Source organism: Ammospiza nelsoni, chromosome 3, assembly GCF_027579445.1.
Source record: "Ammospiza nelsoni isolate bAmmNel1 chromosome 3, bAmmNel1.pri, whole genome shotgun sequence".
NCBI classification, from domain to species: Eukaryota; Metazoa; Chordata; class Aves; order Passeriformes; family Passerellidae; genus Ammospiza; species Ammospiza nelsoni.
This window is the reverse complement of record NC_080635.1, coordinates 88,850,557-88,872,119: the sequence shown is the minus strand read 5'-3', so window position 1 is coordinate 88,872,119 and position 21,563 is coordinate 88,850,557. Positions and strand designations below refer to the sequence as shown.

The 21,563-nt window shown below is 38.2% G+C and overlaps 1 protein-coding gene across 1 annotated transcript in view; it reads right to left on the bottom strand.

Moving 5' to 3' along the window:
• Positions 1–18,842, bottom strand: part of TINAG (tubulointerstitial nephritis antigen) — a 39,073-nt gene extending 20,231 nt beyond the window's left edge. Inside the window, exons 1-6 of the mRNA XM_059468500.1 lie at positions 18,380–18,842; positions 13,628–13,691; positions 12,500–12,589; positions 10,867–10,981; positions 5,167–5,290; positions 3,326–3,476 (exon numbers count right to left, since the gene is read on the bottom strand). Coding sequence (XP_059324483.1) covers positions 3,326–3,476; positions 5,167–5,290; positions 10,867–10,981; positions 12,500–12,589; positions 13,628–13,691; positions 18,380–18,749 — 914 coding nt within the window. The 5' untranslated portion in view covers positions 18,750–18,842. The remainder of the gene's footprint in view (positions 1–3,325; positions 3,477–5,166; positions 5,291–10,866; positions 10,982–12,499; positions 12,590–13,627; positions 13,692–18,379) is intronic.
• Positions 18,843–21,563: the final 2,721 nt, after the last annotated feature.

The following is a 21,563-nucleotide window of genomic DNA, read 5'->3' as shown; positions in this document are numbered from 1 at the left end:
GGCTACTATCAGAGACTTAGCATTGGGCTGGATGGACCCAGAAGTGCTGTTCATCTGTTCTTCCAGTATCTGTTCTAAAGATATTTGGATATTTCCCTTAATGTGTTTATTTGCATCTGGAAATTTTAGAATGGGTTTTGAAATATCATTTGAACTTGAGGAAAGAAAAGCAAAATGTAGAAATGTTTATAAAAATAGGTAAGTAGGGATACTTTCATGTGTGGTACTTTGATGACAAATCAATGGTCAGGAATAAAAATTGGTAGCAAGCAAATGTCTGTCATAGCACAGTGATGTTGTCCAAGCTGGAGCTAGCTCCATGGCAACAAAAAAGCATAATAAATGACTAAGAAAATAATCTTGGATTGCTGAGATTTGTTGGAGATTTAGATAGCTTCCAAAAATTCATGATGGCTTTCACAACTGCCCTTCAGATTCTTTTCTGAGATGATCAGCTGCAAGAGGCTGGTGACTAACATGAGGCTGAGCAATAAGCAAGTACTTGGCAGTGTGAAGGTAAAAAGACAGTTCACAGATGTGCTGCGTGAGCTGAGTGCTGTGGCTCTGTGTTTCCAGGCCCACATCAGGCAGAAAGCCTGCTCAGCACACCACTGTCACTCTGCTACTCAGTCAGGTCAAACATAATGTTATTGCATTCACACCAGAACAAGCTCCTGCAGGGTACAGCTAAGTTGATAATGATAGTGCCTTGTAGAGCTTCAGCCTGCCCTGCTTTTCTTTTTAAAATAAGCTAACTAACTCTTTTATACTTCAATTGCTTCTGTATAACAGGCCATGTCACTAACCACAGTGCTCAGGTAAAAATAATACTACATTCTGGCATGGGAAGAATTTTATTATTATGGGGCTCATGTTAGTTGTGCCTGTACAGGGGTAATAGTCAGAGGAAACAGAAAACTAGGAGATTGTCCTGTCACTGCATTCTTTACAGTTTTTCCTCTAAAAATAAGTTGGTCCAACTGTTCTGGAGATAATGCTCATAAAAATTATTCTCTCTTCTCTTATCTATACCAGCAATTCTCATGCTCCTGTTTTTAACAGGCAAGAAAACCATTCAGAGAGAAAGTGTTGCAATTACTCTCATAAAAACATGAACTACTGAGTAAAATGAGACTGTTTTTCTAGTTAAAGAAAAGTATTGCAGTTAAAAAGTGCTTAAAATTAAAATGTCAAGTTATAACTTTCATTTCTTCATTAATGAAACCTTTTCCCTTAGCTCCTGAGGTGCTAAAGGGCCTTTGCTAATCACTCAGCTGAAGGATCTCCTTCTTAAAACCTAAATGAAAGCCAGTTTAGTGTTGAAACCCTGAGAGAAAAAGATAGAGGAGCATTCAAAGTAAACTCTCCCCATAACAATACAAAGTCCTTGTCATATCAGAAATAGTTTGATATACTTGCAGAAAGCCGAATTGTCACTTGTATAGTGTGACAGGTCTTCTCCTGGATCCCCAGAGTGCCATGTCAACTATGACACATCACATCCAACATTCTTCTGCTCTTGACATGCTTTGTTTGTTTGTTTGTTTGTTTGTGTTATAGATAAAATCAAAAGTTGACAGAGAAAACACCTGAGATCCCTCAGTCTGTCATTTTCAGATATAACAGAGTAAGGGATGAGCTTGTGCGAAAGCAAGACAGGAAATAGATTTTGGTATGGAACAGAAAGGATAAAAAAATCCTGGTAATGTGAGAAACAGCAGGATTTTATTATATGGTATCTAAAACACAGTTATTGAACTTCTCCTGGAAGCCATTTCCAGACATACAGACTTCAAGGAGTGGACTGAAATCAGGATGTGTCGATTTACCATGACAGGTAATGATGATGTGATGAGACAGCCAGACCATGATGAAATGACTGGCTCCAGAGAGAGTAAGGAAGCAGTACCTATCATTTACCTTGTCTTTAGTGACATTTTCAGCATAGGTTGCTGTGGTGTTCCTCTACTTTGTTGGACTAGGTAAATTGCTTACAAGGTCAGTTGTGGACTGGCATGTTGAATGGTTGACAGATCAAAGTGACTGGTGTCTATTTATTAATGGAATTTCCCAGGAGACAACACAAAAGCAACACTTTTGTATCTCTATGAACAATCTGGACAGCCAGATGTAAGGCACCTTAAGCAAGTTTTTGGAGAATGTAAAACTTTTAGGGAGTGATTAGTATGCATGGCTGCTGTTCAGAGTAGTGTTAATAGGCTAAAGAAACGAGCCTGACAGAAATATCCTGAATTTCAACAAAGACAGATGGCAAACCCTGCCTCTGAGCCAGAACTGCCCAGGTACTGTCAGGGCACTGCCAGTGTAGAAAGTCATTTAACAGAGAAGGACATGAGGTCCTGAGAAACAGCAAATTGAATGCAGGTGAGCAGTGAGTGCTCTTGGCAAATGTGGCTGGTCAATACTGGGCTGTGTTACCAAGAACGTAACCAAGACATTGTGGAAAATTTATCTTCCCCTCAAATTACTACTCAGCAGATGGAGTTGTATTTTCACTTATGTGTTCCCTGGGAAAGACACTGACAAACTGAGCAAATCCATTGGAGGGCACTGGGAACTGGAGCTGAGGCAGCTGGACTTGTTCAGTTTAGAGAAGAGAAAGCCAAAAGAGTATATCATTCCTGTCTTCAACTACATAAGGGGAGGTATAGAGGAGACAGAACAAAACTCTTGGAGATGCACAGTGAAAAGCTGGAAGGAAGGTACCGGTCACAAGTTTTACCAAGGAAAATGCTGACATAAGAAAAAAGTTTGACCATTAGTCAAAAAAACTGACCTGCTACAAGAAAGGTTGTGGAACCACCATCCTTGAAGATACTCAAAATGTGTCCAGGGAAATGGCCTAAATAGCCTGATCTAATTTTAAAGTCATTCTTTGAACAGAATGTTGGATCAGGTCACCTCCAAAGTTTCAACCAAAATAATTTCGTCATTCCATAAATTATTATATCCCATTTTAAAGTTTCTACCTTGTTTGGGGAATTTGATAGCTCTTAACTCTGCTTAGTCTCATCTGAAGGAAGAAGGATCTAGGTACAATCCTTAATAGAGTGTTGCACCCTGGAATAACCTTGGAATGAGATGATTACAAGTTGCTTTATTGAGAAAAGATGTTTGATTCTTTTGAATATTCACAGTGTTGTCTCATGCAACTGGCTGCTTACTCAGGGTTGTTTCAAATGAAGAGCCTGTATCCCAAGAAACACAGAAATTTTAAGTACATTTAAAGTACAGTATTGTCTTATTGCAAATGAAGCAAAAGTTTCAATTTAAAATAATCTAAACAGACAGATAAAATATTTACCCATGTGTTTTCAGATATCTCCAGGCACCATCAATGCTTCCACCATTACATCCATGTTGATTCCTGGTATCACAAGAGATCAAGTTCTGAGCAGAAAGGTTGTCTGTGATCTGACCCTTTGAATGAATTGCTATTCTGTCTGCTGCAACACCTGTTTGAAAATAAATTTTCTGCTATCAAAATCAAGTAATTACTCAAAACTTAGCAGTTGTTTTTGTGAAAGAGGGACAGAAATACCACCTCAATATTTTCTGTCTGTGCAGACAACTTCACTAAACAATACTGATATAATCTGTCCAGACTCTTGAGAGAGAAGATTGAGAAACTGCAAAGCATCATGAGCAACTTTGCTGTTATATGACAAATTCCTAGATTTACTGGCTATTATAAAGTCCCAAATACCCAAATATTAGATGAGACATTCGCATAATTGTCTGTATCATGTTTGTAAATGCATATTCACATTTACTTGTCTTCAACAGAAGAAACAAATACTTCCCAATACTTTTCTGCAGCTGAATCTCTAAATCTCTTTGCTTTCTTTTCAACCTTTCTTTCCTTTATGTGAGGGGAAAGAAAAAAGAAAAAAAAAAGAGCAATCCTATGAAGAAGACAATTCAAGACTGGAAGTATATTTTGGTTTTATTACAAAGAATATTTGGAGATGTACATATTGTAGCGTAAATGTGGGACTCTTTGTACCTCTTTCCCTTATTACACAAAATTATTCCTCAGACATAGAAACCTTATCTGAATTCAATCAGATAATAATGATTCTTAGTGCTTATATATTTATGAACTGATTTAAAGGCAGACTAGGTTAACTAAGTTGTGGGTGAAACTCAGGTACTTCTACTCTCTTTATCAAATGACAATGAAACAATCATTAAACCTCTTTACAAATCATTAGCTATGATTGAATTTTATTTGTATTACTTTTAGCCCCACATTTTTCAATTTTGAAATAAATTTTTTAAAAAATCTCTTGAAATCTAAATACCTATCAAAATCAGCACTAACTTTGGTGAACGCTGAGGAAGACTTCAGAAAACAAAGTTGCTGACATCAGGCAGCAACTGTATTTTGTGCTTTTCCAAAGTCCCATGATAATGAGTTTATTTTCATAGGTATAAAAAGTTTTGGAGTACTTACGGAAATTATTCATGGTAAGAAAAAAATTATACAGCAGTGCTTTTCTGTTCATTGAGCAACAACTAATCTTGAAAACTCTGACTGAAAACATTAGATGCACCTAAACAACATGTGAAGGCATCTCACACTACATAGCTTTGAAAATAATTATGTGAATTAAAATTATTTGTTTGCGGAAAGGAAAAATGAGACACAATATCTGCAAATTCTTTCCCTCAGTGATCTCTGTTCATCTCTGCAGTTATCTGTCAAAAGAGCTGTTAAAAGCTCTCTTGGTTTTCTCTTTTGAAAACTGCAGAGGATAAGATATGTCAGAAAATAAGCACGTTCAGTCTGTTTTTTTCAGGGACCTGGGCTTAGCTGACCTTAAAGCTCCTTTCCTTTTCTTACTGCTGTGACTTAAAGAAGCAGTTGCAGAAACCTGTGAGGACCCTCCGGCCAAATTAAGTCACAAAGATTGATTGCATGCTTATGTTACACAATTTTATGAAAAGCAAAGTGCTGCAGCTTAGATTGACGTTTAAAGATTTTGGGACAGTATAGAAGGAAAGTTGTAGCAATTTTAAATGTTCCTATTTGGTAATAAAAGGTGAAAAGCAAGTTGATATTATTTTGTTACAAACCACTCCAATTTTCATTACACATCTAACATCATTGATACTTTCAAAGGGAGCAAAAAGAAATATTACTTGCAGTTGAAAAAGCCCAGGATGCTCCACAGTTTCGCTGATCCAAAGGATCATGAATCCAATCAGGCCACTCATAAATGGCTGAAAAGATTGCAGGAAACTTTTCTTCTGGAAGTGACTCTCCCTAAAACAAAAAGTAGAAGATCTGTAAATGCTTAATTTCCTTTTTTTATCATAAATTTTATCGTAATTTTGTTTGTAAAATTCTTAATTTTTAGACTGAAGAAACCTAAAGCATTGGCCCCTGTGGTTTCCCAAGCAACTCTGTGGTGGTTTCACCATGGCTGGGTGCTGCAGACCCCTGAGAGCAGGAGGGTTCTGGCATTCCATTAACTGAGTTGAAAAGCTGAGCTTCAAGACTGCCAGCCTGAATAACCTGACCAGCTCCTCTCTGATTTTTATATCAAACAATAAATTCCTATGAAATTTGCTAAGTGTGACCCAGCTGGCATTTTTGGAAAGAAAAGCCCTCTGCTACAAACAGAGTTGAAGTTAAATACCTGTTACCCTGTTCTCCCAGACACCTGGGTGTAGGTAGGAAACTTTAGTCACTGTGGAGAGGAATAAGTACAGTGTATCATTGATTTGTCTTTTACATAGCGGTTATTCAGTCTGAAGCAATTATTCCTTTTCCAGAATAAAAATCAGTGATTTTTCTTCTGCTTTTCAGTCTGATAGTGAATTCATGAAAATTCATTATCTGTTCACTAAAGCAATTTGGCCAGCCACTTCTGGCACCTTCATCTCTCAGCCTAAATTTATGTCCCTCTCCAAAGTCCTCCAAGCTTTGAACAAATATTTGCATATGCAAGAGCCATCTGGTACAACTGCTAATAATCTGCTCTGTGTTCAACATATCAAAATTACTGACCCATTTTTTTTACTGTTGAACTTCATGGAATGATGGATTATGCTGTGCAAGGAAATAGGAATGGCCATAGAGAATTGTAGTATTAGGTGTAGTATTAGGCCATGCAATCAGTCTGTTTCAAAAAATTCTTGATAAACTCAATTCCAGCAGGAAATACAATATACAAAATAAGATAATCTGTTCCTGAGCAAAACACTCACTGATGCTTCTTTCTCATAAGCAACCTGAAATTGTGAAGCACAATGGCTTCTATCCTGTTTAAATTCTGGGTACCCTTGCTAAAACATTTTTCTAAATTGTTTATGTGATTTATAATCATAAAAACATACCTTTTGCTAAGATTATTTAAACATTTGAAGCCAGTTCTTTCAAACTATTTTAGGACTTTTTGGAGAAACGAATTTTAGCCCTTTGCCTGTATCAAGATCACTTTGTTGTGTACACTGTGAAACGGCAGCGCCTCCATCCAGCTTGTACACCTGGATTTGCCACGGAGAATCCCCAGCTGAGAAAGAGTGGGTGAGGAAAAGGAAGCTTGTACCTCAGGTCTATATCTGACATTATGTTGGGATACAGCCTCAACAGGCAAATTGATACAGTCCATGTGTTTTCCCAGACTCAGTGGTACTAGGTTGAGCAGGTTAGATGCAGGCAGTGAGTCCTGAACCCATGAAGGAATAGTGCCAACTGTTAGGTCACTTCAATAATTTTGAAAGTCTCAGCTCCACCCATATAAGGCCAAAAATTTTTTAAACCTCGCTAAAATATTAATCTCATTATTTTGCTTAATCAGTTTCAAAGACTGCTTTTTCATTGTTTTATATACATGGGACTTGCAACATCAAGTGACACTCAGGAAGCAGCAACTAATTTAAATAATAACTTGACAAATTATCATTATGTTCATTATTAGTGAACAAGCACTCAAGATTTACTTTGAAGATGAAACATACAGGGCAAATCCCAGACAGATAGGATTTCTTTTATATTATGAGACTAACAACCAGTAAAAAAGCAAAATTTGGCAAATATTTAGCACAATTGAGTGGGTAATGGCTGCTTATAATGCTCATTATGATGCCTCATTACAAATGAGGCCAATGAGAAAAGTAAAATTTTAAATAGATCTCCAGTTTTGACAATGTATTGTTTTCTGTATTCCTAACTTACTGTCAATGTATTTATTAGCCTCCTATTGTAAATCCCAGAGCAAATTCCTCATTATCCCTGAGCCTTGTCATTTAGAAATACAGGACTGATCTGTAGCAAGAAACATTGGCCTTTTTTCTGAAAAAGTTTCTACCCTGATATTGAGAAGTGCTGCTGGTCTGTGGCAAATATCAAGTCTAGACAACTGTTTCTCAATGTATGCTCCATGGACCAGCATCAGACAGCACAAAGCAATCAGCAAAATGACTGGTGAACTATTTTTAAACCTTTATATGTACTCTCTGCAGTGAAGGTGGCAGCCTGGCTAAAGCAGGAAGGTAAGAGGACATAAAAGAGCACTCAAATTTCAACAATGACTTCTTCAGAAAAGATAGATGCCCAATAAGAGGGAAAAGGCCAAAGATAACTGAATTTGCAAATGTGGAAATAGTTTCCCTGTGGAATAGCTTTTTTTTGCTTTATTTTTGGCCTTTTTTTTTTTTTTTTTTTTTTTTTGTGTAGCAAAATGATCCTGGACATCACTTGCTCTGTGGAGACCAAATGGGCATGAATGACCTTCAGTTTGCAAGAGAACTACAACTGCTGAGGATTTTTACTGTGAAAAGCCATATACCAGTGGAACAGAGGCTGTACTTTGTCTACTTTCCAATTGTTTTTCTGACTTTCTTGATATTTATTGAGAAAATGGTGCCTTACTACTGAATTATGTATTTCATCTTCTTGTAAGATGGTCAGGTGAGCACCTTGTTGCTGGGGGTGCAGACCTTACCATTGCAATGTACCTTTTGCCAGAACTTGTGCTGACAGAATACCACCAAAAGTGCATCACAGTGATTTTAAAGGCGTTGCAATTATTCTTGTGCTACATGGAACTTCAAGAATGATTGACTGTCTCCTGCAGTGAAAATGCCTTCTCAGATGGAGGAGTTTCAGCTTTTTCAGGAGTCAAACAGATTTAGTGGTGCATTTAGCTGTTGGTCTATACTCAGGTCCAGCCATAGTGTGCAACAGAGGGTCCTCAGTTCAGTTTTGGTACTTGCTCCATATCATTGTCTTTTGGGTGTTCCAATGTGCCATCATGACAAACTTCCCTTCCAGACAAAAGTATCACCTTGTTGAGCAGGTAAAATCTTCTATTAAAAGCAGAACTTTTAAAAGCTCTACAAGCAACTACAGGGAAGTTTGTGATTTCCCTGAGAATATTGCAGAAGCTGACAAAGTCAAACGGAGAGTATTATTTTATATTTTTAGCTTTTGTAAGTAGAAAGATTTCCTAGAATCCTGTGAAAGGTATGTGATTCCAGCAACATGTAAGGAAGTCTCATGATGACTAAATGCATGAATGTGGCAAGTTGGATTTCTGGAGAAAAATGCATTGAATCTCCTTGGGTGTCTGGCAGTGCCAAAGGGGGTTGGGTTGTGGCTCACAGATTTCATAAAACAGCAGACAGAGAAAATATAACTGAGAAATGTATCTGTGGAACAAAGACAGTAAGAAGTGTACCAGTTAAAGTGGCTGCAGGAAGCTTAATAACAATGATTCAATAAGCTGAATGTAATGCAGGACTACTGAGTAAACAGCTACTACAAACTGAATAAAGGAAAGGAAGTACCATGAAGAATTTCTTGAAACCTTCCCCTTTCATCTTTTCCTAGGTGGGATTAGTGGTGCATCTTCCTAGCTAGATACCTAGCAATGGAGATGTCAGTCTCTGGGCTGGGGACATGAAATCCATTTTTTACCTGTGCTATATAAGCTTCACACTGTATCCCTCAAGGCAAATGCCAAAAACAACAAATCAGTCCAACTCTTTTGAGCCTCAGTGAAGTTCACTGGTAACTTAAGGTAGACACCTACTAAATTTTGTTAAATTCTTTTATGCCACTGTCTTATTTTGACCTGCCATCTTCAAGTCAAATGATCCTTTTTTGGCTGCAAAGAGTAGTCCAGAAAATCCTACAAGGCAAAACTCCAAAGTTTAATTCCTGTCCAATTCTTGCTCTGGCAACCCTTCAGAGTTTAATTTTGATTGAGTTGGCCAATCTGGGCCAGAACACAATGCCTTACTCTGCTGCTGCAGGGAGCTGTCATTGTGTGTAACCAAAAATGGTCTGAATCAAGCAAAAGGGTTATGACTGCTCAAATTTTTGCAGAGGCCATGCTCTCTTTCCCCAAAACCCATTCAAGAGGCAGCTATGCACTCTGAATCTGTCACCACAAGGCCTTCTATCATGTGGAAATCCTTCTGCCACTGATCCCTAAAGATTTTTAGTTTTAAATATGTATGTATGTATGTATGTGTGTATATATATATATATATATATATTTGCAGCTTTGTAGATTTTTAGTATGCAGCTGTATAATTTTTCATGCTTTCTCACACTTCAGAACAGTAGATCATCCTTTCTCACACATTTATGCCACGTTCTTGAAATTCTGTTTAAATAAATAGTATTATTTCAAGAAAAGCACTTCTAGCAAGAACGTCCTGTTTTGCACCAGCACACAGGAGACATAACAAAATATAGAGCTGAGAACCCCTTGGAGAGACACTGAGGGTCAGGCCCAAGGGTGGTTACCAGAGCAACTGGTCTCCTATAGGATGTACTTGCTGGATATCTTAATTAATTAAACTTACAAAATTTGTGGAAATCCCATATCAGGTGTGCCCCAGACATTTTGTGCACCTGAAAGCTTTCATTAAAGATGTGCTCTTTATATTATCACCTTTAATATTGTTTGGAAAGTTTTCTTTTGATTGTAGAAATATCACAACACATAAAAAAGCATCAGCAATTGACTTCTAATAGATAACGAAAAGGCATCACTTGCCTGAGCTATATTGAAGGCAAAGATAAACACCTTTTATACTTAACACTTTTGCAAACCTTGGATCTATCTGTTTATACTTTCACTTCTAATTTCACTCTGGTGAGCTAGTTAGGTAGGGTTTTTTGGTCTGCGAACTCCATAAATTGTGTTCTCTCAGAAAGAAACTAACTAACTGATCCAAAGCATTGGAAAAATCACTCTGGATTCAAGAACTTGTATTTTTCTTAAATTGCTTAACCAACGTACATAACTTAAAGTATATTTGCTTTGATGCCAAACTAATTTCAGCATAAATAAATGATAGGAAATTTAATTTAGCTGTCACAAAAATTGTCATGGCCAAGGGATTTAGAAAGCTGGTAGTAGAGAACAATTTTATTTTGCAATGATTCCCGTAATTTTTCTGTCCATTTGTTCAAAACCTGAAAAAAGCTTTCACAGCTTCTGTCAAAGATTGCTGTTTAGACTCAGCTGTTTGCACTAATGAACTATGCCCAGATGTATTTTTCGGTGGTTACAGCTGTGTGTGCAATGATTAGCAAATGGAGAGAATGAATATGGAGCCCTCTTAAGGAAGTGAACTACAATGATAAATTAATATTGCTGCAGAGCTTCACAGTGATTAGGATTTTCTTTTGTTCCTTCTTGTTTGATTTCCGTAAATAGGGCCCGACATTCTATGACTTATAGAACTGTTCCAGGAACACCATATTCAACATGGAAACATTGAGTGACAAAACCCTGAATCATACTCTTATAATTGTCCACATTTATTTTTCTATGTGATAAAGTTATTTAACAATTAACAAGTGTACATGACACTTACAGGAGCTTCTCTCATATTCAGCAAAGAATGAGATGGAGGGAAGGTGCCCAGACGCTTTTTGAAACCTTCTTCCACTGTCATTCCCCAGAACTGACTGTAGCTGTCAGCTTTCCATCTTCCTCACACATGAAGCCAAAAAGCAAGACCCAGGTTAGAGATAACACTCATATTAACACATTGCTCATTTAAGAGTACAACAGCAAAAGCATCCAGAAATAAATTTTTGAAATTGCATTTCAAAAACTTGCATTCAATATGTATGAGAAAATATTTTCTGTGGGCTTTTCTGCTGCAGATAAGTGCAGGATGGAGCAACACAGCATTATATGAATAGTGGTGATTTGGGGTCAGCATCACATCACCCTGCAGGACACGAGTGTGCAATCCTTCAGAGCAGTACTGGCAAACGAGACACTCATTGCTGTTCTCTTGCACTTATGCTCAAATCATGCTCCAGCCCAGATTCCCACAGAGAACTAGCAGCCTCATGTTGTGAGTTGCAGTGCATAAAGCCCAGCTGACACCTTCTGCCCTAGTTTTATACCAATAGCCACTGTGAGAGAAAGGGCTCCCCATGATTCTCTAAGTATTCCCTTGCTACTCTCAGGTGGACCCAACTCAGATTGCAATGTTGATGTGCAAACTATATGCACAACACAAAGAAAACCACCCTTGCAGCCATACACATTTGGAACACACTGAAATTTACTACTGGATAAGGGCTGAGTGACAGGGGAGAGAGCATTCTCTTTGCCAGTTTCTTACTTGCTTTTGTAAGAACAAGGAGTGGGATTCCTACTGCCCAAAAAAGTCTCTTGGTCTCGCTGTGGTCAATGAAAAGTGCAAGCACATGGAGAAGTTGAATCATATCTCACCTGTCACCCTGTGATAAATCTCGAGGATCATAACTGACAAGAGATAGGTTCAGGCTCCAGGGCCTAACTTGGATTTTATCTTAATTCAGTTGCTTTAAATGCCTCCCATGAAGTACAAAATGTTTCAGCACTCCTGATAGCTTAAAATCTGGGCAGGCTTCATTGATGAATTGGCGCCCCAGATCCTAGGAGGCTGCCCATGTATCTCTTTCTGTAAAGAGCCAGCAGGCTGCCAAGGCACAGATACAGTACTGAGGTCCCAAATCTCTGTGCACTGACCACAGGAATGAGATTGTTAATAAGAAAAACACCAAGCCCCCCAAGTTCTGATAATTTGATCCCCATTTCACCCATCTTCTCCACTTCCAGTGTTACATGGAACAGTGCTCTGAAGGGAGCAGGAAAAAAATTACTTTAAATATCTATCCCAAGTAATAAACACAGTGAAGAATAGGGGAAGATGATGCAAATCTTGTTTTGAGAGAAAAGAAATTGTTCTAAATTTGGACAATATTTTAGATAGATGTTTACAGGGGATGTTCTCTTACCAGCATGAGATGTTCAGTATCTTTCCATTTACAGCTTTATAATCTGCCAGTGATTTGGAAAGTTTCATAAATGCATACTTACTGTCAAATTGCTGTAACGTATTTGGAGAAAGAAGGGGTGGGGAAGACTGCATACCTTGTAATTTGCACATACACAGAATGAGCAATACTGTAGTGCATAACAAAACTTTAAAATAAAAGGGTTCTCACCCAAAATCTCCCGAATTGATGTGCTGAATTAAGTCTTGGCGAACAAGGCATACATCTGTTGAACATTTCCAGAGACTGTTGAAACATTTGCTGAAAGGACAAGAATGTTGTTAAACAAAAAAAAGAATTGTCAAAGAAAAAATATGCACTTTAACAGCAGAAGGCAGATGGAGGGGAAAAAGGTGTAAACAGTATAATTGTCACAGAGATTTTATGAAAACATAGCATCATTTCTTCCTCCTTCACTATCTAACGAGTTGGAACAAGGTGGGAAGGTTTACAGTTTGTGAGAAAGGTCATATCTGAAACATTTTGCTTCCATCTTTGTGAGGCCAAACCAGGGAATGTAATGTTGTTGCTGAATTCCTGAAAAAATGTTATGTTTTGAGGAAGTTTTACTCTGGAAACTCAGAAAGGGTTTTGTGGCCCCAGACATTGTGCTCCCAGGACCCTGAGCTAAAGTCAGCACAGTGGGAATTCCAGCCCTGTTTGGGGCTGGTGCCCTGGGATTCACACTCCAGGGTAGGGCTGGTTTTTGGAGAGGCAAAGCCCAGGCAGCCAAGTGCCAGGGCTGACAGCAAAGCTCCCCTGCCTGCACTGTCTGCTTCTGTCCCAAGGCAGAGAAAGGGGTGCTCAAACAATTCACTCGTTCCACATATATATATATATATGTGTGTGTGTATATATATATATATATACACTTTCCTTACAGGTTAATATAAGTTCTCATAACTCATTAAAGAAAAATAAAAAACACCGAGGAAGGATTCAATAAAATTTAATGATATTTGTTATATTTGTTTGATCTACATTCAGGTCAATGCCCAGGACTAGACTGAAACCATTTCAATTTAGGTTTGACTGAGCCAGGAACAGAATTAGGCCCGTGAGGAAGAGATTTGAATAGTCTAATACTCATATCTTGATTAGAAATTCCACTTTTCCTCTTGCTGTTCTTCTAAATTGACTTTAATCTGCCTCCACAAAACCTCAGTACTTAGCACTACTTTTGCAGCCATTTTGATTTGATTACATGTTTAATATGAATTTAAAGATGCTCTCTACCTTAATTCCTGTTTCATGACATATGCTAGATAAAATTCAATTTGCAGTTCTCTGAAACATTACCAGGAATTGCAGTTGTCTTTAATTATTGTTCCTTCTCCGTAATATCGGCCATCTTTATAACAACCTGCCAACATAACATATAGATGTGTGAAAATAAAATAATTCTTCAAGTGAATTACTGAAAACTCTTGCTACTATTGTATTAATTAGTTTTATGCAGTATGCTTGAATTATTTAGTTGAAAGTCAGCAATATGGTTCCAGTTTCTTCCAAGTAATGAAGGCAGTTAAATGTATTTTATTTTTTTAGAAAATATCCTTCATAGTAAATAAATTCAGCATCAGATTCAAAACACCCACTGAAGAATTACTATCTTACATATAAATAAAAAATTCTTCAAATAAAGTTATTTTCCAATATTAAAAAGAAAATATTTATAATAAAGGTTATTTTCTAATTGACAATTAAATTAGAAATAGGTTTTTACAGGTATAGAATTCAAAAAACTAGTGAATACTCCAAAAGTATTGTAATAAACTGTTTTTCCTTGCCAGATTAATTCCTCTTTGAAAAACAGACAGATCAATTGCACTTCAAGGCAAATGTATGTTTCATGCACCCTCCAAAACCCACCATGAAACATAAATTGAGGGATGAGTTCTCCAAAAAAATACATCCCTCTCATTTTTTTTTATTTGGTAACACTTCACCGAGAAAAGGTTTTGTGTGTGTTTCAGTATCTCCCACATAAATTGTTTCATCAGTGCATCTGATTGTCAAAGCTTCAGTGGAAGCACGATCTGGAAGGCCTGCACGGAGTGAGTCAGGAGCAAGCACCATGCATTTATCACACGGGTCTGTGTTTCCAGCCTGTTCTGACAGCTGAGCCTACAGACACCATGCTTCTTCCCCTGCTGAGAGGGCCTGGACTTGCACTAAACTGCTTTGTCCCAGGTTTACTCCTCCCTCGCCCCTTCCTCACGTGTATCCCCTTGGCTGTGGTCCTCTTCCTCCACCCCCCATTCCCCCAGGTTTAAAAGTCTCCCGCCATGAGGCATCACTCTCTTTTTCTTCACCTGGGAGGTCACTTGGATAATCAGGTGTCTCCTGTCAAGGAAATAAATTTAGGACTTTTGTCTCCACGTGGAGAAGAACACTTCTCATCTTTTGCCTTTGTCCATGTAAGATGGTGTGGGCTGGGGTCCATGGCTAGCAGGATTGGACCTGAACAGTCTGGATTCTTACAGCTGGCCCCCACATCTCCCATGAGGTGTGATACGCCATGCATCAGCTGGTGATTCAGGCTGGATTACATCAGCTTTTGGGACTTCCAACTTCCTCTGATTTTGCCGCTTTTTGGAGGACGCAGAGTCCAAGTCAGGAGAGTGAGATTGGCAGCCTATCCAGCCCAAGGCAGACTGATCTTTTCCTCCATTTGCAAGAAGCTCTAATATGGTGTTGACTTGCAAATTGGCATGATACCCTGTTTTTCCCCGTGAGGAGTATGAGGGAGGCCATGCCCCTCTCATGGCCAGGGCTGGGGTTTGGCTGCGCGGGCACACACACACCCCGCCCTCAGCGGCCTGCACCTCCTTCCTTGCCAGGACAGAAATGCACTCTGAGCCCTATATGATTACATAACAAAGTGCAAAAGGGAACTAGAGATGATTATTAAGTGAGTATTAACTATAAATGCCGTTATTTCCCTGCTGTTAATTCAGCAGGCTATGGGAGCTAGCACAGGTAAAATAGATCCTGCTGAGGCAGTCTGAGGCCCAAAGTGTCTGCTGTAATCCAACTTCAGCTAAGAGCTGAGGTACTTTTCACAGAATAATCAAAGCAAATTACCAAAACGCCATCATTTGTCACAGTATGTGACTAAGTCAGCATCAGACAGTATCTGGAAGGAGGATCAAGCAAGTTATTTCAAAAGTATCAAGAGAAGTATTGATGCAGCACTTGAGAGATGGAACAGCCCCTCATTGGAGCTCTGCTGGCAGGGCTCACTGCCTGTGCCCAAGATAAAATGCAAACCTGGACTAGTACAGAAGCAGCTTTACAATGATGTATGCTTAGGGAACTGAAAATTAACACTATGCAGTTTCTTTAACCTAACCAAGTTAATATTTTGTGGGCCAGGAGTACTGCCTGAGGCATCAGTGAGACAACAGAGTTTTCTAAGCTAAAGGACACATGAGAATACAGTGAGGCTGTCTGGCTCTGAATGTATTAGGTTAGAATATTAATACATTAAGTAGGAAATTAATTAATTTGAAGATGCAGCTTGATGACTTTGTGAATGAGATTTTATGATGTGAAAATCATTACTGGAAAGAAGAAAATTTGAGAAATAGAGACTTCCCTCACGGTCCAACATTCATATACCCTTAATGATTCTTATTTAATTTGTCCCCAGCATTGGTGTGAGTACTTCTGTCAGTGAAATATCTCTAGGTTTACTCCCTTGTAGGTCAGATCACATCTGTCATGTAAAAGAAATCAGCAAACTCAGTGGATATCACTTTTACACCCCCAACAGAGTGAGACCCAGTATGTGGGCTGTCACGGGGCTTTTTGTACCATCAGAATAACTGAAACAAAGATATGCAATAAATAATAAATAAAGTCCTGAAATAAAACTCAAAAAGTTCTTCTAACAACAGCATTTAAAATATGACTATAATAAAAAGACCCTGAACTTCTATTTGGTATTTAAGGCAGGAATGCGCAGTTTCTTCTGAAACTACACATGAAAGCCATAGAAACAAACTGAAGGCTGGGTTTATGAAGGCAGAGTCAAAGCAATTCCACACAATTAAATCAATACTAACCCCCAGCATGGTGCACACACATGCAAGAAGTCACAGTGTTTCTGCTGTAGCCTCTCAGTGAATATGTGGGGATCCTGAAATAAACCACTGAGCAGTTTTATTGCTGTACATTCCAGCCCATGTAAAACACTTCACTTTATTGGTTTATTTAAAGAACTATGACTCAGGAGGCTCTGAGAGAAAAACCTCTGGCAACCAAAAGATCAAGCCCTTCCAGGTAAAAAGTACTTTGGCACATGTGGTCTTCAAGTCCTTAAATAATTTTTAGCCTAAGACAGAAGTGTAGTCTCATTTGCTAAAAGTCAGCTAGCATACTTATGTCACTTCTAATGATGCTTCCTAATTTTCTTAATCTTCAGGCATTTATTCCTACTTGTTTCTCTTTTTTTTCATTCCAATTCCTCAGACATTCCAGTTTTATAAAGATTCTTTAGAGATGGTTTTGTTTGTTACCTTTTTTCTCCTGCTTAATTTTGGCTGTATTATTCATCTTTTACCCTCTAAATTACTTACATAATGAATATCCAATAAAGAGATTTTAAAAAAATTCAGACTTTCCATCTTTTTAAAGATGACATATTAAAAATAGTATAAGCTCATTTATAGGACAAGTAAAGGTACTTAAAACATAATTACTACCCCTGGCAGGTATGTTAGGAGTTGCAAACAGTGATCACAAATGCAAAAAAATTGATTAAGAAAGCAGTAAAAAGATTACCCCTCACCTATTCCCTTATCTAAACCTTCTGTTACACTTCTGCTTTTTAGAGGTGGACTTGTGGCAGTGACCATGTGGCAAACTGCTGCAGGTTTTGTAATGATTCAATTCTATGGGACAGTTTGCCAAAGTAGGCCCACCACCTCTCAGATCTAGGCAGAAATACAACTACATGTTTAAGCAGAGCTTACAACAAAAACCACACATCAAAAATAATATACATCACTGCAGCAAATAAAAATGAAAATAAATGTCTTTATTTACATAGAGCCTTAGAAAATTCTTTTAAATGGTTAGAAACACTTTGGAAAATCAAATTTTGCAGCATTTCTGTCACTCCCACTTATCAGATTTTGGCTACACACCTAAGAGCACAGCCTCCTGAAGAGCTTGTGTTCTAAGGGCTGAACTGCAAGCAGCAAAGTTATTGAAAAGAGACAGTTAATTTTAAAAAAATCACAGTAGTAATTTATTGATTTTAGGCTTTTGAAACTTTGGTACATTCTCTACATCTTTGGCCAGATTTGGTGTACTGACAGTAAGAAGCTACACCAAATCTGGCTAAAGACGTAGAGAATACCAAATTTTCTCCACCATCAGAGATTTGGCCTATCCACAAGCCAAGGGAGGACCAGATGTTTGAAAAAAATCTTTTTTTTTTGCAATCTTTAGTGCTAAAAATAATTAGAGTAGTCCTGGAGGGACTTGCACTGCAAAGTAAAAAGTAAGAAACTAAAATATGCCAGAAATCCTTGCTATAACACATCCCTTCATCTACTCTTTGTTCTAAGCACATCTCTTCATTTAGTCCTGCACCTGAGCTTTTGTCAGAAAAAGTGTCCTACAGGAAAGCTGTGCGGAGTCAAAGGCATTGCAGAATACCTCAGGGCAGTATCATTCAGGATAACCCGCAGTTTTGTTGATGATTTGTTTGTACTAATGGATACAAATATTTAGAGCTTGCTGTTCATCTCGTGTTAATCTGTGGAACCCTATTGAAATTTTTCAGTTTACACTAATTTTGACCCAATGAGGTTCTTTGACAAGATTCAAATAAAAAAGAGGTTCTGTCCAAGAGAAACACAATCTAATCAATGCTAATGTCCTAGAGACAAAGAAATAACATCAAGTGTAATTCTCACTCCAGTTTCATGCTCAGCGTCTTTGTCCACTATGACTTCAGTCAATTTTTCAGGATTTTACTTCTATGTATATTTTCACTGCGATGCGCTAAAGCCAGCTGCACATTTTCTCTCCACTTACCCCATGCTGGAGGTGGCCAGGGCTCCTCTGACCTGGTGGGCTCCACGGGGTGGTTGCAGACATCCCAGTAGTCAGTACAGCAGTCTACAGGCCCAGGAGAGCCCGAGGTGCAGTACTGGTCACAGTAACATATAGCTCCTCTGGAGACAATGGTAAAGCTGCAGTCATCATCTCTTCCTGTGCAACAGCCTCGTATCCTGCAGGAGCTTCCCTGATACAGACTCCTTGCAATCCTGTTCCACTTAGCAGAACCACTGTCTTTTACAGAGTAAAGTCCTTGGGGGAAACTTCTTCTAGAATCAAGACGTTTTGTTGTTGAAACTTCACTGGCAATGCAATATAAGAGCAATATCTGAATTTTGTGCCACATTCTTGTGCCTCTAGAAGCCTTTTTTGAGACTTTTTGTCTTTCACTTTCTCAGCAAATGTTCATTTACTCTAGAGGTAGTACCTCCAGTCAGCAATCAGAAAGAAATCTGAACAGAAAGCTGCAGACTACAGTTTTCCAGGAAGACTCTGCATGTGTTAATTATTAGTCAGATATGTTGTAAACAGATTTATTTGTCCAAGATACAGAGGTACTGGAAACAGAGACACAACTATGTATTCGTCATTATGAAACTTCGGTGTGATCTCTTGCAAGTGAGAAAGTTTATAGCAAAGTTTCAACATATACAAAATATACGTGATCCAGTATTTTACTTCTCTACTTCAGACTTCTAAAATCAAAACAATGTGAGGAATGAGTACATGGTGTCAAAGGAAGCTCTCTTTCTTTTTATGTTCCCATAACCAGCATGTGCTCCACATGATTAGAAAACCTTTAACATCTCACCTAAATTTTCCTATCTGATAGGTAGGGTGACATCACTGCAGTAAACTTATCCTGCATCCCCCATTTCAATTTTATTTCCAGTGATCTATCTTAGCCTTATATGCTTCACTTTTTTCACTCGTTTTACTATGGGCAAACTCAGAAAAAAAAATCAGGTGATATTCAGTATAAAACATTACTCAAAGTTATTCTTTTAAGGTTTGCATTTCTGTAGTCAAAATTAACTTGGCAGTCATTCTAATTAATATAATAAATACCCACTAATAAGTGCTCATTACTATTTAAGAAGTAAATGTCTGTATTTATGTATTCACCAAAAAAAAGGCAAAAAACCAAAAAGCAGATATCAAGGATAAGTCTAACAGCCTTTGCTACATGATCTGTAATCTCCAGGTTTTTGAACAGAGGGCTTAAAGAAATATATGTGGTACTCTTTCCAAGAAAAGATTCAGAAAAAAGTACTGAAGAACTTTGAAGTTTCTACCGGAGATAGCACATAAGGTTTAACTGACATAAAAAACCCCACACACAATTTCAGATCTGAACAAGACATTTTAATTCCCAAAGCTGAACAAGCATAGGTAAAAACCAGTCATCCTTCTGTCTCCATTTCTTAGTAAATGAGAGGAACATGGAGAAGTTGGTGGTGGGCTGTGTTCTAGGGAATTAAGGGGGTTTTCCCATTTGTGACTTCAGCTGGGGAGCTTGGGAAGGCACAGCATTGAAGGGCAGCTACTTTTGAAAGCACAGCCAGTGTGGATGCATTGCCATGAATGACAGAGGCATTAAGAGGCAGAATGTGTGTACGTTTATTGAAGACTGAAATCTTCAATACAATTTCTTGGCAGCAGTGCTTTTATTGGACCTGCCTCCTACACTGTCCTTGTCACAACTAAGGAGCTGCAGATGAGCAAAATTACCTCTGACCACACGATTTTATTTTTCTCTCTTGCAGGCAATCTTCTGTATGAAGGATATCAGAAAGGCCAAGGTCAGCAACAGGCAATCACTGTCCATCACATTAATGGTACATAAGTCTTAACCTTCAAATTTGCTCTGCTTTTTTTTCTTGTTTGTTTGGTTGGTTGGTTTTGTTTTGTTCATAGTAGCAAAATTTGCACAACCTTAATTCTGTCACTGACTGCAATGATGCAACAAATATAAGGGAGATGAGAAAGGATATATTCATGGAAACAGTGAAGTGCTCTCTGGAAATTACAATTAATTTATTTTCCTTACATCTGTGCAGTTCTGTCAGCTCCAAGAAAATGACCTCTGATTTGCACTGACATTAGAAAAATTCAAATCTCCTTTGTATTACAAATCTTCAGAAACACTTTTATCTAGTTATCTCCTTGCTCTGGAAGCATAAGAAAGAATATGTGGTAAATGTCTGTCAGTCAGATTAAATGAACAAGCATATCTCATTTTAACTTTAAAGACCTGCTGATGATAAACCAGAGGCAAGGAATTTGATGGAAATCATTTCAGCTCATTTACACAGGTGTTAGATTTCTAAGCCCCTTTGTTTTCCAGCAAAGTCGATATAACCCATTTTTCTCAGTTGATGGTTTCTGATCAAATCTTAAAAAACCCACAAAACTATTCCATTGTGCTTCAGCAAATAGATTTTTTTAGCATTTTCCCCTCTAAGCAAGCAGCTCTGTCTTCGCTTGCACTGACTTATCTGTAATAATTTAGAAACAGCTGGACGTGATCCTTTTTCTCTGTTGAAGATTAGCCTGTTCCAAGCATAACAGCTGTCCTAAGGTTTTTGAGTTAGGGTCCTAGTATTGGTTCTAGTTGGCACAGTTAAGTGCAAAAAATGTTTGTCTAGTTCCTCCTTCAGCAGTTCTTGATGTTTATTCTTGAGCTTCAGGAAACACCACATGTTTGGCAGAAATTCAAATATAAATAGCACTGAATGATTGATTGAGTAACAAATAAAAAAAAAAAAGACATTAAAATGTCCAATCTCTTTAAAGCTGCACCAGGGTTATTTCACAGCCTTTCTTTCAAAAGCTGTCCTAATTTTTCTGACTGAGCCTACTGGGCATCATAAAAATCTCATCAGCTTCAGAGAAGTGTAGGATAGCAGTGGCTGGCAAGACTCTTGGTGCTGAAGATGACTCCCAGGATGGATAGCTGAGCTCACCCCATCAGACAGCCATAATACCTCCACTTCTCCTGGATGCCACAAGCAGACTGGAGCCAGTCCTTGTGCAGTGGAAATTGCAGTACTACGACCTTCTGCCAGGAAAATGAAGGGCCAGTTAAGGAAGAAATCACAATGCCAGAGCCCAGGTCAGTCATTTGCCAGGAGGCACAACTCAATGCATCAGAGAATCC